At 41.7% G+C, this 22,600-nt stretch overlaps 1 protein-coding gene across 1 annotated transcript in view; it reads left to right on the plus strand.

Moving 5' to 3' along the window:
• The window catches only part of LOC132824211 (protein inscuteable homolog), a 287,434-nt gene that overhangs the window by 201,541 nt on the left and 63,293 nt on the right, over positions 1 to 22,600 (plus strand). Inside the window, exon 7 of the mRNA XM_060838515.1 lies at positions 20,232 to 20,403. Coding sequence (XP_060694498.1) covers positions 20,232 to 20,403 — 172 coding nt within the window. The remainder of the gene's footprint in view (positions 1 to 20,231; positions 20,404 to 22,600) is intronic.

Consider the following 22,600-nt stretch of genomic DNA (forward strand, 5'->3'; position numbering starts at 1 on the left):
GGAGGCTGGAAGAATGCAGCAAGTCAGCCAGCATCAGAAGTAGAGAAGTCAACATTTCAGGTATGACCCTTTTTCAGGACTGGACAGAGAACGTCTCTAAAATGGGCATTGTTTGAAGAGACTTTGCAGTGGTGTAAACAGCATCTGCGGTTTTTTTTGTCTCCAGTGTCAAGATCCATCAGAACTGGGTGACCATTTAGAGTCATAGAGTCATAGAGATGTACAGCATGGAAACAGACCCTTCGATCCAACCTGTCCATGCCGAACAGATATCCCAACTCAATCTAGTCCCACCTGCCAGCACCCGACCCATATCCTTCCAAACCATTCCTATTCATATACCCATCCAAATGCCTCTTAAATGTTGCAACTGTACCATCCTCCACCACATCCTCTGGCAGCTCATTCCATACATGTACCACCCTCTGTGTGAAAAAGTTGCCCCTTAGGTCTCTTTTATATCTTTCCCCTCTCACCCTAAACCTATGCCCTCTAGTTCTGGACTCCCCAAACCCAGGGAAAAGACTTTGTCTATTTACCCTATCCATGCCCCTCAAACTTTGTAAACCTCAGCCTCTGATGGTCCAGGGAAAACAGCCACAGCCTATTCAGCCTCTCCCTATAGCTCAAATATTCCTACCCTCGCAACATCCTTGTAAATCTATTCTGAACGCTTTCAAGTTTCACAACATCTTTCCGATTGGAAGGAGACCAGAATTGCACCAATATTCCAACAGTGGCCTAACCAATATCCTGTACAGCTGCAACATGACCTCCAAACCCTTGTACTCAATACTCTGACCAATAAATGAAAGCACACCAAATACCTTCTTCACTATCCTATCTACCTGTGACTCCACTTTCAAAGAGCTATGAACCTGCACTCCAAGGTCTCTTTGTTCGGCAACACTCCCTAGGACCTGTCCATTAAGTGTATAAGTCCTGCTAAGATTTGCTTTCCCAAAATGCAGCACCTTGCATTTATCTGAATTAAACTCCATCTGCCATTTGTCTGCCCATTGGCCCATCTGGTCAAGATCCTGTTGTAATCTGAGGTCACCCTCTTTGCTGTCCACTACACCTCCAATTTTGGTATCATCTGCAAACGTACTAACTGTACCTCTTATGCTCGCATCCAAAACATTTATGTAAATGACAAAAAGTAGAGGATGCAGCACCGATCCTTGTGGCACTTCACTGGTCACAGGCCACCAATCTGAAAATCTATCCTCCACCACCATCCTCTGTCTTCTACCTTTGTGCCAGTTCTGTATTCAAATGGCTAGTTCTCCCTGTATTCTGCGAGATCTAACCTTGCTAATCAACCTCCCACGGGGAACTTTGTCGAACATCTTAGTGAAACCAATTTAGATCACATCTGCCGGTCTGCCCTCATCAATCCTCTTTGTTACTTCATCAAAAAACTCAATCAAGTTTGTGAGACATGTTTTCCCATGCAAAACGTCATGTTGACTATCCCTAATCAGTCCTTGCCTTTCCAAATTCATGACGTTTATTTTGATTTCTTCTGATTTGGGTGTAGCTAAGCAATTTGATTGTTCCAAACTAGATGTAAGTGGGTTTTCCAGGATGTACACTCTTCTGGATGCCAGTCAGTGAGTTCTCTTCCTCAGTTCAGGTCGAGTTGCTGTCTTGAGTCTGCATACCATCAGCAACTTTCATGTCTTGCCTACCAGGATCCCAAATAAAGTGTTAACAGTTTGTCAAGGCTTGGTTTTGCTTTGGAGTTTTACTGAGGGCAGTTCTAGAGTCCCTCTAATCAGGATATGTTCTGAGTGAGGCTATGCAGTTGCCTTCACTCAAGTGGTGTCTCCCAAACTCAGTCGGCCTGACGAGGGTGTCCACGTCCATTGGCACACCCTGTAGCTCATATGTTCCACTTGCCACATTTTCTAATGACTAAGCCAGTTGTAGTGCTTATTTGAAGTCCAGTTGGGTTTCAGCTAGTAGACCTTTGCATGGTTCTATCATTAATCCCACATACCAAATTGTCTCTCAGCATCTTATTAAGGTTTAAACTAAAGTCACATGTTTCTGGTAATCATCTTAACCTCATCAAAAGTCCTGACACTACTGCTGTTAGGTAGTGGTGTGGGGGTTTCGGAAAAAATGTATAACCAGGGAACTTAGAATCTCCTCAGTTCAGAGACTGACTTTGAGCTGACTGGTCACACAGTCAGTGTAACACTGTTGGGTTTTATTTTTGGGGATCATTCCTGAATTGGCTGGTCTACAGCAGCCAGTTTGTTACTGGTATTCCCTTTTTGAGGACTGAAGCAAAAAAATCAAAAATCCTGAGATGGATTCCCCTTGTTATTAAACTGCCAAGTACAACCGATAATGTCTCAGAATTAGAGAAGGCTTGGGGTCTACTCACAGCAGATAGACTGCAGGTGTTCAGGAAGGCAGCTCACTACCACCTTCTTGAGGCCTACTAGAGAAGGGCAATAAATACCCAGCCGGTGATGTCCATGTCCAATGTCTCACGAGTGAATGAAAATAAATCATACTTTTCAACTATCCATTATGTTAATGAATTAGAATTGTTCCTTTGTTCTACCAGCTTTTATCAGAAATTTGTTCCTAAGTATGGAGAGATTTCTTCACAAGTCTGTGTGTCTTTAAAAGTTACTGTTTGAACTTGCAAAATGGAGATGGACAACTGCACAACAAACAGTGCTTCGAAAACTAGAAGTCATGCAACACCAAGTTGTGGTCCGACAGGTTTGTTTCGAAACATTAACTTTTGGAGTGCTGCTCTTTTGTCAAGTAGTTACCTGACAAAGGAGCAGCACTTCAAAAGCTTGTACTTCCAAATAAACCTGTTGGACTATAATCTGACATTGTGTGGTTTTTAACTTTGTCTGCTCCAGTCCAACACTGGCTCCTCTACATCATAGAAAACTAGAAACTTGGAGCGGGAATAGGCCATTTGGTCCTTTGGGCTTGCTCTACTATTTGCTATGATAATTAGCTGATCCTCTATCTCAACTGCATATTTCAGCTTTCTCTCCATACTCCTTGATGGCTCTAATATTGAAAAGATTATTATATTCTTTGACTCAACGACTCAGTCTCCACAGCCTTCTATGGTGGAGAATTTAATAGGTTGACTACCTGTTTCCTCATCTCGATCCTAAATAGCTGACTCCAAAATTTGACACCGCACTCCTTAATTCTTGAGTCCCCAACCAGGGCAACATCCTATCTGCATATAGCCTTTCCAAACCTGTTAGAATTTTATATGTTTTAATCAGGTCAGACACATTAAAGGTTGAGATAGCATTCTGCCAATCATTGTTTTCACAACTCACATACAGAGACAGATGTTATGATGAACGTGTATGGAAGTGTGAAGGAACTGTAGTTTCACAGCACATAGAGTCTTAGAGTCATACAACATAGAAACAGACCTTCAGTCCAACTTATCTATGCCGACCACATTCCCTAACTAAATTAATCCCATTTGCCTGTGTTTGGCCCGTATCCCCCTAGATACTTCCTCTTGTTTTATTTATTCTTTTTGTGGGATATGGGTGTTGCAGGCTGGCCAGCATTTACTGCCCATCCCTAGTTGCCCTTGAGAAGGTGGTAGTGAGCTGCCTTCTGTTGCAGTCTGTCTGCTGTGGGTTGACACATAATGCCACGAGGGAGGGAATTTCAGGATTTTGATGCAGCGACAAGGTCTAAGAATTGATAAATCTCTTGACCCATATGGGCTACATCCTAGAGTTCTGAAGGAGGTGGCTGAAGAAATAGAGGAGGCTTTGGTTGTGATCTTTCAAAAATCACTGGAGTCAGGGAAAGTCCCAGATGATTGGAAAATCACTGTTATAACCCGCTTGTTCAAGAAAGGATCAAGCCAAAAATGGAAAATTATAGGCCGATTAGCTTAACCTCCATTGTAGGTAAAATTCTAGAATCCATCGTTAAGGATGAGATTTCTAAATTTTTTGGAAGTGCAGGGTAGGATTAGAACAAGTCAGCATGGATTTAGTAAGGGGAGGTCGTGCCTGACAAACCTGTTACAATTCTTTGAAGAGGTAACAAGTAGGTTAGACCAGGAAAACCCAGCAGATGTTATCTACCTAGACTTCAAAAAGGCCTTTGATAAGGTGCCACACGGGAGGCTGCTGAGTAAGGTGAGGGCCCATAGTGTTTGAGGTGAGCTACTGGCATGGATTGAGGATTAGCTGTCTGACAGAAGACAAAGAGTTGGGATAAAAGGTTCTTTTTGGAAAGGCAGCCAAGTGGTGTCCCACAGGGTTCAGTGTTGGGGCCACAGCTGTTCAGTTTATATATTAATGATCTGGATGAAGGCACTGGGGACATTTGGATGAAGTTCGCCAATGATACAAAGTTAGGCAGACAGGCAGGTAGTTCTGAGGAGGTGGGGAGGCTGCAGAAAGATTTAGACAGTTTTGGAGAGTGGTCCAAGAAATGGCTGATGAAATTCACTTTGAGTAAAGGAGAGGTCTTGCTCTTCAGAAAAAAGAATACAGGGATGGAATATTTTCTAAATTGTGAGAAAATTCATAAAGCCAAAGTACAAAGGGATCTGGGAGCGCTAATCCAGGATTCTCTAAAGGTTGACTTGCTGGTTGAGTCCGTGGTTAAGAAAGCAAATGTAATGTTGTCATTTATCCCAAGAGGGTTGGAATGTAAAAGCAGTGATGTGCTACTGAGATCTTATAAAGCTCTGATTAGGCCCCATTTAGAGTACGGTGTCCAGGTTTGGGCCCCACACCTCAGGAAGGACATAATGGCAGTGGAGCGTGTCCAGCGGAGATTCACACGGATGATCCCTGGAATGGTAGGCCTAACATATGGTTAATGGCTGAGGATCCTAGGATTGTATTCATTAGAAGATTGAGGGGGGATCTAATAGAAACTTACAAGATAATGCATGGCTTAGAAAGGGTGGACATTGCAAATTTGTTTCCTTCAGGTGGGGATACTAGTACTATGGGCACAGCCTTAGAATTAGAGGGGGTCAATTTAGAACAGAAATGAGGAGACACTTTTTCAACCAGGGAGTGGTGGGGTCTGTGGAATTCATTGCCACAGAGCGCAGTGGAGGCTGTGATGTTAAATGTCTTCAAGGCAGAGATTGATAAATTCTTAATCTCGCAAAAAATTAAGGGATATGGGGAGAGTGCGGATAAGTGGTGAGTGCGAATAGATGGCGTTGAAATGCCCATCAGCCATGATTGAATGGCAGAATGGGCTTGATGGACCAAATGATCTTACTTCCACTCTTATGCCTAATGGTTTTATGGACAGTGAAGAAACAGCAATATATTTCCCAGTCAGGATGGTGAGTGGCTTAGAGGGGAACTTGAAGATGGTGGTGTTCCCACATATGTGCAGCCCTTATCTTTCTCCAAGCCAGTGCTCATGGGCTTGGAAAGTGCTGTCTGAGGAATTTTGTTGAACTTCTGCAGTGCATCTTGGAGATAGTACAACTATTGCTACTGAATGCCAAAGGTGGAGAGAGTGGCTGCTTGTGAATGTAATGTCAATCAAGTGGTGTCAAGCTTCTTGAGTATTGTTAGTGTTGCCCTCATCCAGGCACGTGAAATATATTCCATCACTCTACTGACTTGTGCCTTGTAGATGGTGTACAGGCTTTGGGGAGTCAGGAGATGAGTTACTTGTCGCAGTATTCCTAGCCTCTGACCTGCTTTTGTAACCATTGTGTTTATGTGGTGAGTCTAATTGAGTCTCTGATCAACGACGACCTCCAGGATGTTGATACTGGGGGATTCAGCAATGGTAACACCGTTGAACGTCATGGGATGGTGGTTAGATTGTCTCTTATTAGTGATAGTCATGGCCTAGCATTTGTGTGGCATGACTGTAACTTGCCACTTGTCAGCCCAAGTCTGAATATTGTCCAGATCTTGTTGCATTTGGACATGGACTGCTTCAGTGTCTGAGAAGTCGCGAATGGTGCTGAACATTGTGCAATCATCAGCGAATATCCCCACTTCTGACCTGTTGGAGGGGAGTTTTTTGATGAAGCAGCTGAAGATGGTTGGACCTAGGAACACTACCCTGAGGAACTCCTGCAGAGATGACTGACACCTAATTACCATGACTATCTTCTTATGTGTCAGGTTTGACTCTAACCACGGTAGCCCAATACCCATTGATTCCTGTTTTGCCCGGGCTCCTTGATGCCACACTTGGTTGAATGCAGCCTTGATATCAAGGGCTACCACTTTCACCTCACCTCTTGAATTCAGCTCTTTCATCCATGTTTGAATCAAGGCTGTAATATGGTCAGGTGCTGTGTGGCCCTGGTGCAACCCAAACAAGGTGCCACTGAGCAGGTTATTGCTGACCAGGTATTAAAGACATCTTTCATCTCTTTACTGATGATTAACAGTAGACTGATGGGACAGTAATTGGCCGGTTTGGATTTGTTCTGCTTTATATGTGCAGAACATACTTGGGCAGTTTTCCACATTGTCAGGTAGATGCCAGTGTTGTAACACTTCTGGAACAGCATGGTTAGGGGAGCAACCAGTTCTGGAGCAGAAGTCTCAAGTACTATTCAAAGAATGTTATCAGGGACTGTAGTCTTTGCAATATCCAATGCATCCAACTGTTTCTTGATATGAAGTTTCTTGGAGTGAATTGAATTGACTATTCATGTAACTGCCTAAATACCTTTAAAATGTTGATATCTAATAATACCTTTGGCAGTTCATTCCACATATGAACCACCTTCTGTGACAATGATAACCCTCGGGTCCCTTTTAATCTCACCTTAAAATTATGTCCTCTAGTTTTGAGCTTTCCCACTGCAGGGAAAAGACCTTGGCTATTCAACTTATCTCTGCCCATCATGATTTTATAAACCTCTATAAGGTCACCCTCAACCTCCTACACTCCAGTGAAAAAAAGTCCCAGCCTATCCAGCCTCTCCACATAACTCAATGCTTCCAGTCCCAGGAACATTTTTGGCAGTCTTTCCTGCACCCTCTCAAATTTAATAATATCCATTCGATAGCAAGGTGACCAGAACTGTAAACAATAATCCAAAAGTGGCCTTAACATGATATCTCAACTCAATGGTCTGAGTAATGAAAGCAAGCATGCCAAATGCCACCTCTATCACTCTGTCTACCTGTGATATAACTTTCAATGAACTATGTACCTGAACCCCTAAGTCTCACTGTCCTATAACACTCCCCAGGGCCCTACCATTAACTGTGTAAGTCCTGCCCTTTTCATCTTCCCAAAATGCCACACATTTATCTAAATTAAACTCCATCAACCACTCCTTGGCCCATTGGCGTAGTTGATCAAGGTCCCTTCCTCACTGACTACTGAACCAATAATTTTCATATCATCTGCAAAGTAACTAACCATGTATCCTAAATTCTCATCCAAGTCATTTATGTGAATGGCAGACAACAGTGGACCCAGCCCAAATCCTCACAGAACACTCACAGGCCTCCAGTCCAAAAAACAACCCTTCACCATCACCGTCTGTCTTCTACTGTCAAGCCAATCACTGAAACGTCATACCTGTTGTCAGAAACTATATGCAAATACTCAGCTGGAGAGCTGGAAACACTGGCATAGAGTTGTGTTTGTGAACATTGAGATATACATCTTCATGATAGCAAGTTCACATTCCGTCCTGATCACAAGCGTTGACCATATTGTCAGCAAATCATAGAAACGTAGGAAATGGGAGCTGCAGTTGGCCATTCAGCTGTTTGAGTCTGCTCTGCCATTCATTATGATCATGGCTGATAATCCAATTCAATAACTTATTCCCATTCCCCCACCGCCACTCCCCTCCCCGCTCCCCCCACTCCCTCCTACCTGCTCCACCCCTGAATCCCCCACCCCCCACTCCCCACCTGCCAAGCTGAACTCTAGAAAGTGACTACTTCTGTCTCTGAAATTTGTTGAGAATGATTTAATTTAACATAAAATCTTTACTTTTACAAGGAGTATAAACCTGTAATATTGAATTGTTTTATGCATAATGACTACTTGATGTATATGATTAGTTAAGCCTTGATGTGATTACTTTGTTAGAAAGAAAAACTATATAGAGATTTGGTGCTGTAGGCATAGGAGCAGACATTATAAAACATTGCCTTTCCAGCTCCAGAACATATGGAAACCGGTTTATCATCTCTGCCTATCTTTGAGGCATAAGCCACATCACTTGGACTGGATCAGGTTACAGAGATAGGGAATGACAAAGCTATGGAGCAATTTGAAAATGTGGAAGAAGTTTTTAAAATCAATGCATTGCTTAACCACCAGCCAATATATTTTGATGCCTGTTCTATAACAGACAGGTGACAGGCATGGTAGGTTGGTTTTATGTTCTATGGAATCATTGCGATGTAAAGCAGAATGACATGTTGATGACTGCTGCTGTTTGAGCAGTGAGTGAATGGGTAATAGGAGAGGATGTCATGCTTCTGGCTCTGCCTCCTCTTCCCTCATGTTCCTATTTTGTTGTCAAGAATGAATAAACCTGACAGTCTCTACGTTTTGTAAAAATGGTGATTTCCCTCCAGTTTTGTTTGGTCCTCTGAATGATGTCGGCTGCAATAGTGCAATTATGTGTAAGTCGTGAGTGGCTGAGCTCGCTGGAAGAGAATTTCTTGCTGTTTTGTTTTAAACTGACGTCTTAGTCAAGCCATTGCAAAAGTTAGCACCAATGTTGACAGTTTAAATGATGGGTTTAATCAGAACTGAGATGAAAATATGGCACCTATCCCAGAGATTGCCAATGAAACAGCTAATTATATAAGTGCACAATGTAGACAATCATTTATCTGAGGCTATAAAAGTGACTGTTGACCGGATAAGATGAGACAGATTTGGTTTTAAAATCATAGGGTGGGATTTTATAGGAGTCTGAATGATGTGGACTGTGGTGAGAAGCATATCAAAATTAAAGGGGGGATTATTGCTTGTTAAATCCCTTATTAGTGCCACAACTCATCTCATTAATATTTAACTTTCTATCTTACCAAACTCGCCAAATAAGCTTGAGTCGAGAAAACATGACATGGAAACCAAAGCATATCCTGGCAGATTCAGCTCGCTGCTTGATCTGAAGGAACTTCAACTGCATCTCAGCACCAGCTGCATAAACCCTTATCTATAGACATTGGCATCTGGCGTCTGTTAACTGGTCATGACTATCTGATATGCTTATAGGCTGCTCATCCTCAGAGTGCATCAGCAACAAATATCGGAAAGCTACAGCAGAGACACTCTGCATGCATATACTGGAACCCTGCTCAAGGACTGGAGCATGCTGCATTGCTCGCCAAGTGCTTACTTACTTGGTGCCTATTGCATGCTCACAGCATCCATTTTCTACATTGTCTTGCCTTGCTGTGCCTGTTAACACACTGGCCAGAGCCAGAGGCTGTCACTGCAGCCACAATGAGGTACTCTTTACAAAGAACAAAAAACAGTACAGCATAGGAGCAGACCCTTTGGCCTACCAAGTCTGCGCTGACACATAATACCTTCTAGTTTTTGCCTCTCTGCAGTCCATATCCCTCTATTCACTGTCTTTCTTGGATCTATCATGATGCCTGTTAAACATTGCTTTGTATTTGCTTCCTCTGGCAGTTCATTCCAGGCACTTACCACCCTCTATGTAAAATAAAACTTACCTCTCACATCTCCTTTAAACATACCCTCTTTTACCCTGAACCTGTGTCTCCTAGTAATTGCCGTTTCTACACTGGGGAAAAAGAATCTGACTCTCCATGCTCCTTATGTAAATTTCTATTAGGTTACCACTCAGCTTTTAACATTCAAGTAAAAACAAACCATGTTCATTCCATCTCTCCTTACCATTTCATTCCAGCTCTGCCTTCCAATCCAGCCAACAAATGGTAAGCCTTTTCTATACCATTTCTGGTACTGTGGTGATCAGAACTGTACACAATATTACAAATGTAGCTAAACTAAAATTTTATACAGCTGCAGCATGGCTTGCCAATTTTTATACTCTTTACCTGATCGATGAAGACAAGTGTGCTATATGCCCTCTTGCTAACCTTCCCCACATGCGTTACCGCTTTCAGGGAACGGCAGCCCTGTATGCCCAGAACCCCCTATATATTAATGTGTCCAGGGATTCTGCCCATTTACTGTATATTTCCCTCCTGCATTCAAACTTCCAAAATGGCTAAATTCATAGAGTTTAGTGTTTGAGGAGATCACTGAGCCTGCCATTGTTGTGTGGCACAGTAGCTCAGTGGTTAGCACTGCTGCCTCACAGCACCAGGGTCCCAGGTTCAATTCCAGCCTTGGGTGACTGTCTGTGTGGAGTTTGCACATTCCCCCTATGTCTGCATGGGTTTCCTCCCACAGTCCAAAGATGTGCAGGTCAGGTGAATTGGCCATGCTAAATTTTAGGTGCATTAGTCAGAGGGAAATGGGTCTGGGTGGGTTGCTCTTTGGAGGGTTGGAGTGGACTGGTTAGGCCACAGGGCCTGTTTCCGCACTGTAGGGAATCTAATCTAATATCTGCAATTACAACCGAAATATGGTTATCCCATTTGCTCACTATATCCCCATAACCATGTAAATTTTTTGTTATTTACACAATTATAAATTCTCTATTAAAAGCCATGATTGAATCTGTCTATGCTGGATTGACAGTTAGTATATTCCAAATCTTAACCACTCACTGCATTCGGAAAGATTTTCTAATATTGCAGTTGCTTGTTTCACTATTCAGCTTAAATTAGTGTCTTCTGGTTCTTAATCCTTCTTGCCAATAGGATTAGTCTCTGTGTGACAAGCACCACAGGATTTTAAACATATTTTTGGTTCTCCTCTCATCCACTTCTTCTCTGGGTAGAACAGTCCTAGCTTTACCAAATGACCCATATAACTGAGATCTTCCGGTCCTGGGCAGAGCAGTTGCCGAACCAAGCTGCGATGCACCCAAGTAGCATGCTTTCTATGGTGCATCTATAAAAGTTGGTGAGGGTCTTCATGGGTATGCTGAATTTCCTTAGATTGGGCATAATATTTCACTTTAGACCCAAACAGTGTCTTATATAGTTTTACTATAATTTCCTTACATCTTTACTCTCTATGTATGGCACAGGTTCTACATGTCTCATTAACTGCATAATTATTGATAATGTTTGTCAGGTATGCCACTCTGTAGCAAATCCTGTCTCTTTTTTACAACCCATTGTCACTAAGGCATTTTTGCAAAATATAACCAGAGTTTTAAGAATCATGCTATTCTAAAAAAAGATGCAGAGGAAAGTGTCTGGGGTGTCAATTTATGCCAGGAGTTGAGTAAGCAAGAATAGTAGCTGTCAACATTGAGTTGGAGGAATGAGTGAAAAGGAGTAATAGGCATTGATTGTAAAAAAAAGTGGTGGGGTCAGGAGGATAGAAAGAGCAACCATACCTGTTTGAGAGTGACAGTATCTTCAATACAGCATAGGCAGAGTTACCATTTGGTTCCACTTGGCTTTATTGGAGTAGGGTCATCTGGTTTTACCCCAAGTAGCCATGATTTCTGACAAGAATTTATAGCTAATCACTTATGTTTCCATTCCTTTTTTTATAATTTTCAATCTACTCAATGTACCTGAATAAATATTTGTGTAAAGTAGAAACAATAAGTGCTCATTGTACAGCAGGTGTTTCAGTTCTGTTGTTTGGATGATTTAAGCATTTGTGGTTCCATTGAAAATGCTTGAATGAATTACTGCTGTGGACTTTGCTGCAGGCTACTACTTGTACTGAATTAAAGAATTCTCTGTCAAAGTGATTATTTAGCAAACCAAAAATTTTTGTGGGCATAAAAAGAGACAAGGCAGTCGGTTAATTTTATCTGTGAAGCTTTTTGGTAATGACATGATTGATTGTGAAATTTGCTCCCAGATGTTCATTAAGATATTGTGATAGTGCCTGGAATTGTGACTCAGTTATGAAAATCATATTTTATAGTATGCCTTCCAGACATGAGATGCAAATTGCCTGGCTGAGGTTATATCATCTTATACAATCCTCCAGTGAAAGGTACAGCTTTGCATATCATTGATAATTAAACTTTCTGTCATTCTACAATTTAGCTATTGTTTATATTGCCTGGATTACCAGTTCCAAGCATGTTTTTAAAATATTTTGTAACATGAAAATTTATTATCAATTGATAGAAGAAGTTTTCTGACAGTGGTATGCTGGCCATTTTGCAATTGTTTTTCTATGTTCAACCTGAATTGCATTAAATTGTAATTCCTTCAAATATACTAAAATGGAGTCCTATCTATGTAGTTTGCTAATGAATTACTTATGTGCCTCCTTGTTTTACATTCCACAGTGTGATTTCCAGCACCTTTACCTCTTCAGTCAGATGGTTTAGAACAGCACAGGAACAGTCCCTTCAGCCCAGTACATTTTTAGGCAAAAGTGAGGACTGCAGATGCTGGAGACCAGAGTCTAGATTAGCGTGGTGCTGGAAAAGCACAGCAGGTCAGGCAGCATCCAAGGAGCAGAAAAATCGATGTTTCGGGCAAAAGCTCTTCATCAGACTATGTTTGTGCCAACCATGATGCCTTGCTAAACTAATCCTGTCTGCCTGCACACAGTCCATTTCCTGTTCATTTGTCTGTCCTACATGCATTTTAAGAAAAATGTTAACTTGGGGCTCTGCATTACTAGTTTGGTGACGTTGCCACAATGATACTACCATCACCATCACCCCCAAACTCCCATCCCCTCCTTTACGTTAAAGCCCTATCGAAGAGTCATGAGCGCATGATCTAATCTGATATTTTAGTACGTTACTGAGGGACTGCTGCACTGTTGAAAGTTTACTGCTTTCAAGTGAGATGTTAAAGCATTACTCCTATCATGTTGACATAAAATAAATCAATGACAATATCAAAGAAGAGTAGCAATTTTGTATACTCTCCAGACCAATATTCACCACCAAACTGCCACTATTAAAACAAATTGTTTCTCTTAATAATGTTTATGTTATGTTTCGATGCATAACTTGCTGTTATCTTTGTCTACAAAATAATGGTGAACTCACAATAAACGTACTTTTCTGTGAAGAGATTTTGAGCATTATGAGAATTTGAAGCACACTATATACAAGATTGTTGTTCTCCTCTTTGAATAAATCAAGAAGTTCAGTTTTTTAACGTTTGACAGATGATTATTCCCCTTTGACTTTGAGCCACAGCTATTTGGCTGATGCACATGCGGTATATTTCCTGGTCCAAGCCATAGTTGGGAGAGTGATATAGATTAGATTCCCTACAGTGTGGAAACAGGCCCTTTGGCTAAACAAATCCACACCGCCCTCCGAAGAGTAACCCCTCCCCCCACCCCCAACTAATGCACTTAAGAACTATGGACAATTTAGCATGGCCAATTCACCTAAACTGCACATCTCTGGAATGTGGGAAGAAACCGGAGTACCCGAGGAAACCCACGCAGACACAGGGAGAATGTGCAAACTCCACACAGACAGTCGCCCAAGGCTGGAATCTAACCTGGGACCCTGGCACTGTGAGGCAGCAGTGCTAACCACTGACTACTGTGCTGCCCCATAGCAACATATTCACCTCCTTTGCTGATGACTGCTGACAACCATGACATGATGCCTAGCTTTGTTTCTGCACCAAACAACAGGGACAGACAGAAAAGCTGTGAGTCTTTCAGATCTGGCTGAGGGGGCAAAGTGGAAAAAGACAAGACAAGACAAGGCAAGGCAGGAATGCAATGAATATCTAGGTAGGTACAAACTGAATATGTGCTTAGTGGCTTCCTGTTCAAATCCATGTATTACATGCCTGACACCACATGCAAAATATTCTTGCAACAGCAATAAAAGGTACCGTTGCATTCCAAAGTAACAGAACCATGTTGTAAGTGGAGGAGAGATATGTCATGGTGTGGTGAAGTTGGCAGGTGCTGGACGTCAAGTTCCATGAACATGGGCTGCATGCAGTCACTAACTATGGAGGATGCCCTGAAATGTTGAAGCTGGCTATCCAAGGTGGAGGTCTAGAGAAGCAAGCTGTGAGCTGGAGTCGCCAAGTACCTGCTCTGTTTGGAATTCTCAATGTCTGTTTGTGATCTACTGGGTGCAGAATTGGAGACTGTATATTCCTGAGGTGAGATTAGGTAATCATGACTGATATTCTATGATAATAGGCCTCTTACTTCTCAAATATCTCATCTCGACATCCAGGACTGGGTTGAAAAATGCAGCTTTTTCCTCACCACATCAAGAAGAGCCTTGGTGGCAGTCTCGCCCAATTTTCCAAAAGTCCTTGCCATAGCCCGTGTAGTTTAAGGATGGGGAAGATTCTGCCCGTGATCCTCTCTGCTGCACAGCAATTTTGTCATTACAACTTCCTGCATGTAACCGCTCTGCCAGTATCAAGAATGACCCCATCCATGAACACTGAGTTTGTTGGCTTGGCCAGTCCATTTCTCAGTGACATATGTTCATTTCCCCTGAAATATGAGGATGGAGAGGTCAACTATACTTAATCTTTCCATTTGACCATCCTGGTCTCCTATTACTCCATTTGTTCAAAGCTTTGAAGACATACCTCTCAAGCTTCCATTTCTCCTGAGCGAGGATTCACAATGATCTCCTCGGGTACCTGAGATATCACTGACTGCTTTCAGTGGCCTCTTGGTCAGTGTGCTAGCCCTGCAAGATATTCAAGCTCACAGCTTAACTTTGCTGCATCAACTGTTTTTCAGAGTGCAGAATGTCACCAAAGTTCTTGTTACATTGGGCCCATGTGCCGCTCACCATGTTGTGGCTGTTGACCTCATTGGTGATCTTCAGGCAAACCTCTTTTGTGTGCTTGACAAGCCTCCTCCTGCTGCTCCTGGGAAACAAAATCTTACTTGTAGCCCAGGAATAACCTTCAAGGAGGATGTCGCAAACCTAGGGCCTCGCTACCAGGACGGATGATCATGTTGCTACTTTGACAGATTGTTTCTTCGTACAGCTGATTCCCGCTGGCTGCTTGCACTTTGAATCCGCACCTATCAAGCATCTAGGTCCTGCTGCCTGTCGTTTAACAACTATCATGGAGCCTCCTAAAGGGCGGCACAGTGGCACAGTGGTTGGCACTGTTGCCTCACAGTGGCAGGGACCCAGGTTTGTTTCCAGCCTCGGTCGACTGTCTGTGTGGAGTTTGCATGTTCTCTCTGTGTCTGTGTGGGTTTCCTCCGGGTGATCCAGTTTTCTCCCACACTCCAAAAGATGTGCAGATCAGGTGAATTGGCCATGCTAAATTGCCATAGTGTTGGGTGTATTAGTCAAGGATAAATGTTGGGAAAATAATCTGGGTAGATTACTTTTCAGAGGGTCTCGATACTTTGGAGGCAGGAAGCATGTTTCTGCTGACGGGTGAGTTCAGAACCAGAGAACACAGCTGAAAAATAGTGGGTAGGCCACTTAGAACAGAGCTGAGGAGAAACTTCTTCACCCAGAGAGTAGTGGATATTTGGAATGCTGTGCCCCAGAAGGCAGTGGAGGCTAAGTCGCTGGATACTTTCAAGAAAGAGATGGATAGATCTCTTAGAGATAGTGGAATCAACGGTTATGGGGATAAGGCAGGAACAGGATACTGATTGTGGACGATCAGCCATGATCATAATGAATGGTGGGGCTAGCCCAAAGGGCCAAATGGCCTATTCCTGCACCTATTGTTTATTGTTGGGCCAAAGGGTCTGTATACACACTGTAGGGACTCTAATCTAATCTAATCTCCCATTACCTGGTCACTTCCCAACAGATGGTTAACAGATGTGTGCTCCATTCTTCAATGGAAACATCCCTACATGAGGGTGACACTGAGAGCGGGAGAATTCGGCTCAGGGTTTTTTTGTCTTTCACTGTGAACTTTAAAATTGAATCATTCAGGGGTTGCATTTTAGTTTTGGGTTCCAAGCAGCAAACTGTTCCATTTTAAGAGCATGTTGGGTATCAGCTGAAGGCAGTGATAATGGAACATGGGCATAAGTTTTTGAAATCAACACACAGATTGTAAAATTAAGATAAAATGGCTTGGTTGTATGTGATAGATCTGATGAATGGTCGCAATAATCAAAACATGTTAATGTTTCAGAAGAAAATACAACTGATTTTGCCTGAAATAATGCACAGAGAATTGATTAGGTTACAGGGTGTGTGGAAAAAAAGACTATTTATCATAGAGTTATAGAGATGTACAGCATTGAAACAGACCCTTTGGTCCAATCTGTCCATACCAAACAGATATCCCAACCATGTGGTAAATGGGTCTGAAAGGGTTAATACTGAGGTGTGCAATAACCATGATGAATATTTGATGGGCAGCTTAAGGTCTTCAAGGAATGAAACTTAATATTTGGTCCTCCTCAGAGTCTTTTAACAATATCTGTTATATCAATATAACATCGAACTAGTTACGATCAAACAATCAATTATATTTTGATAACTGCAAGAGACTAGGAAGTGGTTTTCCTCGATCAGAGTGAACCAAGCAGGTCCTATATTATCCTACACTGAGAAAGGATGGTAGCTGTAGACATTACCATAAACTGCAGCTCATACAGCATAGTGAGTTGGTGAGTCCAAACAACAATCAATGTCAGATGTTTTAAGATCAAGGTGAGAATGGATAGCCAGCACTGACCAATACCAATGCCATAGGGGCTGTAATGTACTTTTGTGGGGTTTTCACCCTTCTTTTCTTTAGAATTGTTACATGGATAACTGCTCAGTATCAACCACTCAGAGAGGTTGGGTGGGATGACCCACTAAATCTGCCAAAGGAAGAATTTCTTATTAAAGGACTCCTGGCATGCATCAGAAAAACTTCAGCTGCACATAAACCTTGATAGTTATTTCAACCATCGTTGGACCTAGCAAGGCTGCTCACTTGGTCTCTTGCCTGGAGTTCCTATGGAAGGACCTCAGAGATGGTGACGTTGTCAAGGACAGGAGAAAGAGGACAGACTCTTAAACACGAAAGAAGTGGCCAAGGAAGTCAATAGCACAAATGTGGTTCCTCCAACTTTGGAGCTACTGGTCTAAGAGAATTTTAAACTTCAGTTGAATAATGTAATAATTTCAGTATCACTCTGTCTTTCTTAGTATTATCCTACACTTCACTCTTCTCTCTCTCCACACATAATCTGAAATCCCCACTGAACAGCCAAAGCTCATACACATCCATATCCAATTACTCTGTCACAGCCATGTCCCATAGCAATCCTCACAAATGCTCTCTGACCTCTTCCTCCTCTCCCGCTTCCAATTCACACAAACTACTAGGCAATTTTCATGTTCCTCTGTTCTGTTCTCATGCAAGAGAAATCTGTATACTGTATGCCGCAATGGGCCCAGATCTCTCTGTCCATCTCTCACTGTCCATTCACCTTTAAACCTCCTAGATTAAAATTCAGAAGTGATGATGTTGGGATCTGGAAATGAAGGCATTTTTATGGCATTTAAGACTGAGCAGGCACCCAAGTCACAGAGTCATAGGGATGTATAGCATGGAAACAGACCCTTCAGTCCAATTCGTCCATGGCAACTAGATATCCTATCCCAATCTAGTTCCACCTGCCAGCACCCAGCCCATATCCCTCCAAACCCTTCCTATTCATATACCCAGTAAAAAGTGAGGTCTGCAGATGCTGGAGATCAGAGCTGAAAATGTGTTGCTGGTTAAAGCACAGCAGGTCAGGCAGCATCTAGGGAACAGGAAATTCGACGTTTCGGGCCAGAGCCCTTCATCATTCCTGATGAAGGGCTCTGGCCCGAAACGTCGAATTTCCTGTTCCTTGGATGCTGCCTGACCTGCTGTGCTTTAACCAGCAACACATTTTCAGCTATTCATATACCCATTCAATTGCCTTTTAATTGTTGCTATTGTACCAGCCTCCACCACTGCCTCTGACAGCCCATTCCACACACGTACCACCCCCTGCATGAAAAAGTTGCCCCTTAGGCTCTTTTATATCTTTCCCCTCTCACCCTAAACTTATGCCCTCTTGTTCTGGACTCCCTCACCCCAGAGAAAAGACTTTGTCTGTTTACCTTATCCATGCCCCTCATGATTTTATGAACCTCTATAAGGTCACTCCTCAGCCTCTAACGCTTCAGGGAAAACAGCCCTAGCCTATTCAACCTCTCCCTGTAGCTCAAATCCTCCAACCCTGGCAACAGCCTTGTCAATCTTTTCTGAACACTTTCAAGTTTCACAACATCTTTCCGATAGGGAGGAGACCAGAATTGCGCACAATATTCCAACAGTAGCCTAACTAATGTCCTGTACAGCCGCAACATTACCTCCCAACTCCTGTACTCAATATTCTGACCAATAAAGGAAAATATACCGAACACCTTCTTCACTATCCTATCTATGTGTGACTCTACTTTCAAGGAGCTATGAGCCTGCACTCCAAGGTCTTTTTGTTCAGCAACACTCCCTAGGACCTTACCAGTAAGTGTATAAGTCCTGCTAAGATTTACTTTTCCAAAATGCAGCACCTCGCATTTATCTAAATTAAGCTCCATCTGCCACTTCTCAGCCCATTGGTTGCAATCTGAGGTAACCTACACTACACTTCCAATTTTGGTGTCATCTGCAAACTTACTAACTACACCTTTTAAGCTCACATCTAAATCATTTATATAAATGACAAAAGGACCCAGCACCAATCCTTGTGGCACTCCACTGGTCACAGTCCTCCAGTCTGAAAAGCAACCCTCCACCACACCCTCTGTTTTTTTTACCTTTGAGTCATTTTAGTATCCAAATGGTTAGTTCTCCCTGTATTCCATGAGATCTAACCTTGCTAATCAGTCTCTCATGGTGATCCTTCTCGGACGCCAACTGAAGTCCAAATAGATCACATCTACTGTTCTGCTCTCATCAATCCTCTTTGTTACTTCTTCAAAAGCCTCAATCAAGTTTGTGAGACATGATTTCCCATGCACAAACCCATGTTGACTATCCCTAATCATCCCTTACCTTTCCAAATACATGTACATCGTGTCTCTCAAGATTCCCTTCAACAACTTGCCCACCACCGATGTCAGGCTCACCGGCCTATAGTTCCCTAGCTTTTCTTTATCACCTTTCTTAAATAGTAGCACCACATTAGCCAATCTTTACTCTTCCAGACTATCGAAGATATTTGTATCACTGATAGTCTTTCTAGACTAGCGATGATACAAATATCTCAGCAAGTGACCCAGCAATCATTCCCCTAGCTTCCCATAGAGTTCGAGAGTACAACAAACCAATACCTGGCAGAAACCTAGGCACTTCCTCCTCTGTAATTTGGACATTTTTCAAGATGTCACCATCTATTTCCCTGCATTCTGCATCTTAAATGTCCTTTTCCACAGTAAACACTGATGGAAAACACTCCCCCATCTCCTGTGGTTCCAACAAAGGCTACCTCTCTGGTGCTTTTCAAAACTCTACCGAAGCCACACTTTAAACCTTTCCCCTCCCCACCCATTCAGTTCATTCTGAGTGAACTATAGGTTGAAGTGAAATCAGACAGGAATCTTCCACATATAAAGTGGTGGCAATCTGGAACACCTTTCTCCAGAAGCTTAAGCGAATGATATATTGATTGAAATTTTGAACATTGACTGTGAAAAGCTATATTTAGTTAAGAGTGTTTAGAGATCTGGAGCAGAAGCGGGCAGTGGGATTGAGCTCTATTACAGTAGTGGGACATTCTTGAGAGCTTGAATAGACTCCTGCTTTCCTCTGTACCTTTCCAGCTTTTGTGGATTTCGAGTGAATCTGATGAATTAGTCGTAAATACTCCTGAATTATGGGCACATTTATTCTTACAACAGATGCTTGATCTATTCACCTACTATCATAATATCTTTGTAGATCTTTTAGGATTGTATATGTGAACCAGCCTTTTTAGTCCATCATTTGTGTTTAGCTTTCAGACAATGTCCAGCAGTGAAAATCAAGAAGCACTGTATTATGCAGCCTTCTGTGCATTTCTATATTCCAATTCCTACTAACTATGTCCTTTCAGAGTTAATAAAAGCTGTATGTGGGTTTGAACAGTCAGCTCTATTACTCTCTGCTGTGACCATTGAAAAATGGAGTACTGAGTGTGGCTTAACATGAACACTTTTTAATTATTTCTTGATTGTCTTTATCTTTCAGGTGGATGGTGTGCTGTGCTTGGCTGATCTCCTCACTAATGAAAGAAACTCTGAAGCCACTCGTGCAGAAGCTGCAGCAGTGGTTTCACAAATTACATCTCCACACGTCAACTTCACACAGCATCTCAGCAGCTTCTTAGAGAACATGGAGGACATAGTAACAGCACTTATCAGTGAGTATCTCTCAGGCACAGTGAATGGTGAAAAGCTAATCTGAGAGAAGCAAGTTTAACTTTAAATGCTTTCCCATAGGTAATTTAATTTGTTTTACTTTTGTTTCTAATAATGTATAGTGCAGTGGTAGCATTTCCATCTTGAGCCAGGGGACCTTGGTTCGAGTCTTACTTACTATCAGCCATATATTATCACATCTCTGCAAAGATTGATTAATAATATTTGTTCCAATTAAGCATAAATGAAAAGAAATGTGGTCCTTAGAAGCCACCTGTGTGGTCCTGTGCCCTGAATATTATCGAGGGTCTAGGAACATAATGTAGAAGATGAATGGTGTATTTTCAGTGTCAGAAGTGCATTTTGCACTAAACATCCACTGGGATTTTGCATTTGTATGGTTTCTCCATTAAATCTTCAATTATCATGTTTGGTTTACAGGTTATGTCTGATTAATACACATGCCATTGAACTGAATATCTTACTTTAAAAAAAAGTTTAAAATTGGACAATAAAGGTGACTTTTGCATTGATGGTATATCACGTGCTGTGTGAGGATAACTAGCGAAAATTACACCTCTGTTGTAAATTCTGTTTCTGGAGATGTTTAAAAATAACAACGCCATTCTTAGATCTTTTGTCACACTAAAGTCAGCTCAGAAGACATTTGAATGTATGAATTTTCTCGAATCCAACCTCATAAATGCATATTTTTCATCATGAAATATCTTTGGTGAGCATTTGCATAATGTTTTCAGGATGTCGCAACTCTAAACAATTCAGCTTTTAAATAATTGATTTAAGCACTATTTAAAATATGTGACTTAGGATAGAACAAATAAATTCTTCCTTAAGTTGGCTGACAAGATTGTATTATGCGCTACTGAACAGTTATGCAAAATAGATGTCAATGGTGACTGGATGTTGACTTTAATATGGAAAAGATGATTTTTGTCTGAATTAATAAACATATTCCCTGTAATCTTCAGCAATAATGTCCTTCCCATGCTATTATCATGATGAGACAATCAAGACAAGACATGCTCCAGTGCATTCCACTGTTGGTTTCTTCCATTAGTTTGAGATTAAACAGAAATATCCTCAATCCTTTTGCTAGTGTTACAAAGATGCTTTATGTTTAACATTTTTTTAGAATTTAAATATTGAAGGATTGGGAAAAATGAATTTATTTTCATGTACCTGGTGTTCTTTAAAAGAGGTCTCTTGAAGTTCAGTGTGGACATTGGGTGTTTTTTAAAAAGCAAGACTTCCTGTAAAAAATGTGACCAGAGATAGCTAAAGGCTTTGCTCTAGACTCTGCTGTAAATAGCTGGGATTGTTTTGAATAGTGACTGGCTTAGAGAGTTTTTTTTATCAAGTTCAGTTGGAGGGGACTCTGCTAGGGGCAAGCTCAGTTAGAGGGAAGTTGGCTAAGAAGAAATGACCCGGTTTATTTTTTACATTTCAGAAAAGAAAACTCTCTTCTTGAGTTAAGGGCGAGACTTCTTTTTTCTTTTGAAAAGAATACTTATATGATCTGTGACTTAACCAGTAACTTGTAATGAAGAGTTAATACATCAGGATCTGACACCATTCCTAGCATAGAGGCATGACTGAGGCAGGGGCAGGGCTGGCAGTTCAATATTCCATAGTATAGAGTTATTGAGCAAGAAAGGGGAGATATAAAAGAGGAGATGGTGTCATAATATTGACCCAAGTCTTAGTCACTTCCAAAAAAGAAGGATGATATATTAGAGGGTTTCCTTAAATGAGGCCTTGTGGTCAAACTTAAAGAGTAAAAAGGGGCATTCACTTTGCTAGATTGTATTATAGACCTCCAAACAGTGTAGGACAGGTATGAAGACAGACATGTAGGCAAATATCAGTGAAGTGCTTAAAAAAGGGTAACAATAATAGAGGCTTTCAACTTCCACAGTATAATTTGGGGTAGGCAAAGTATGAGAGGCTTAGAGAAGGCAGAATTCTTAAAATGTGCCTAGGAAATCTTTCTACACTAGCACATAGAAAGTCCTGTGAGAGAGGGACTGGTGTTAGACCTACTCTTCAGGAATATAGGCAGACAAATGATAAATATAGCAATAGGGGAGCATTTTGGTGCAAGCGACCATAATTCAGTAACATGTAAGGTGATATTGGTTAAGGGCAAAGACGACCTGGAAATAAGAGTTATGAATTTGG

Source organism: Hemiscyllium ocellatum, chromosome 18, assembly GCF_020745735.1.
Source record: "Hemiscyllium ocellatum isolate sHemOce1 chromosome 18, sHemOce1.pat.X.cur, whole genome shotgun sequence".
Classification (NCBI taxonomy): domain Eukaryota; kingdom Metazoa; phylum Chordata; class Chondrichthyes; order Orectolobiformes; family Hemiscylliidae; genus Hemiscyllium; species Hemiscyllium ocellatum.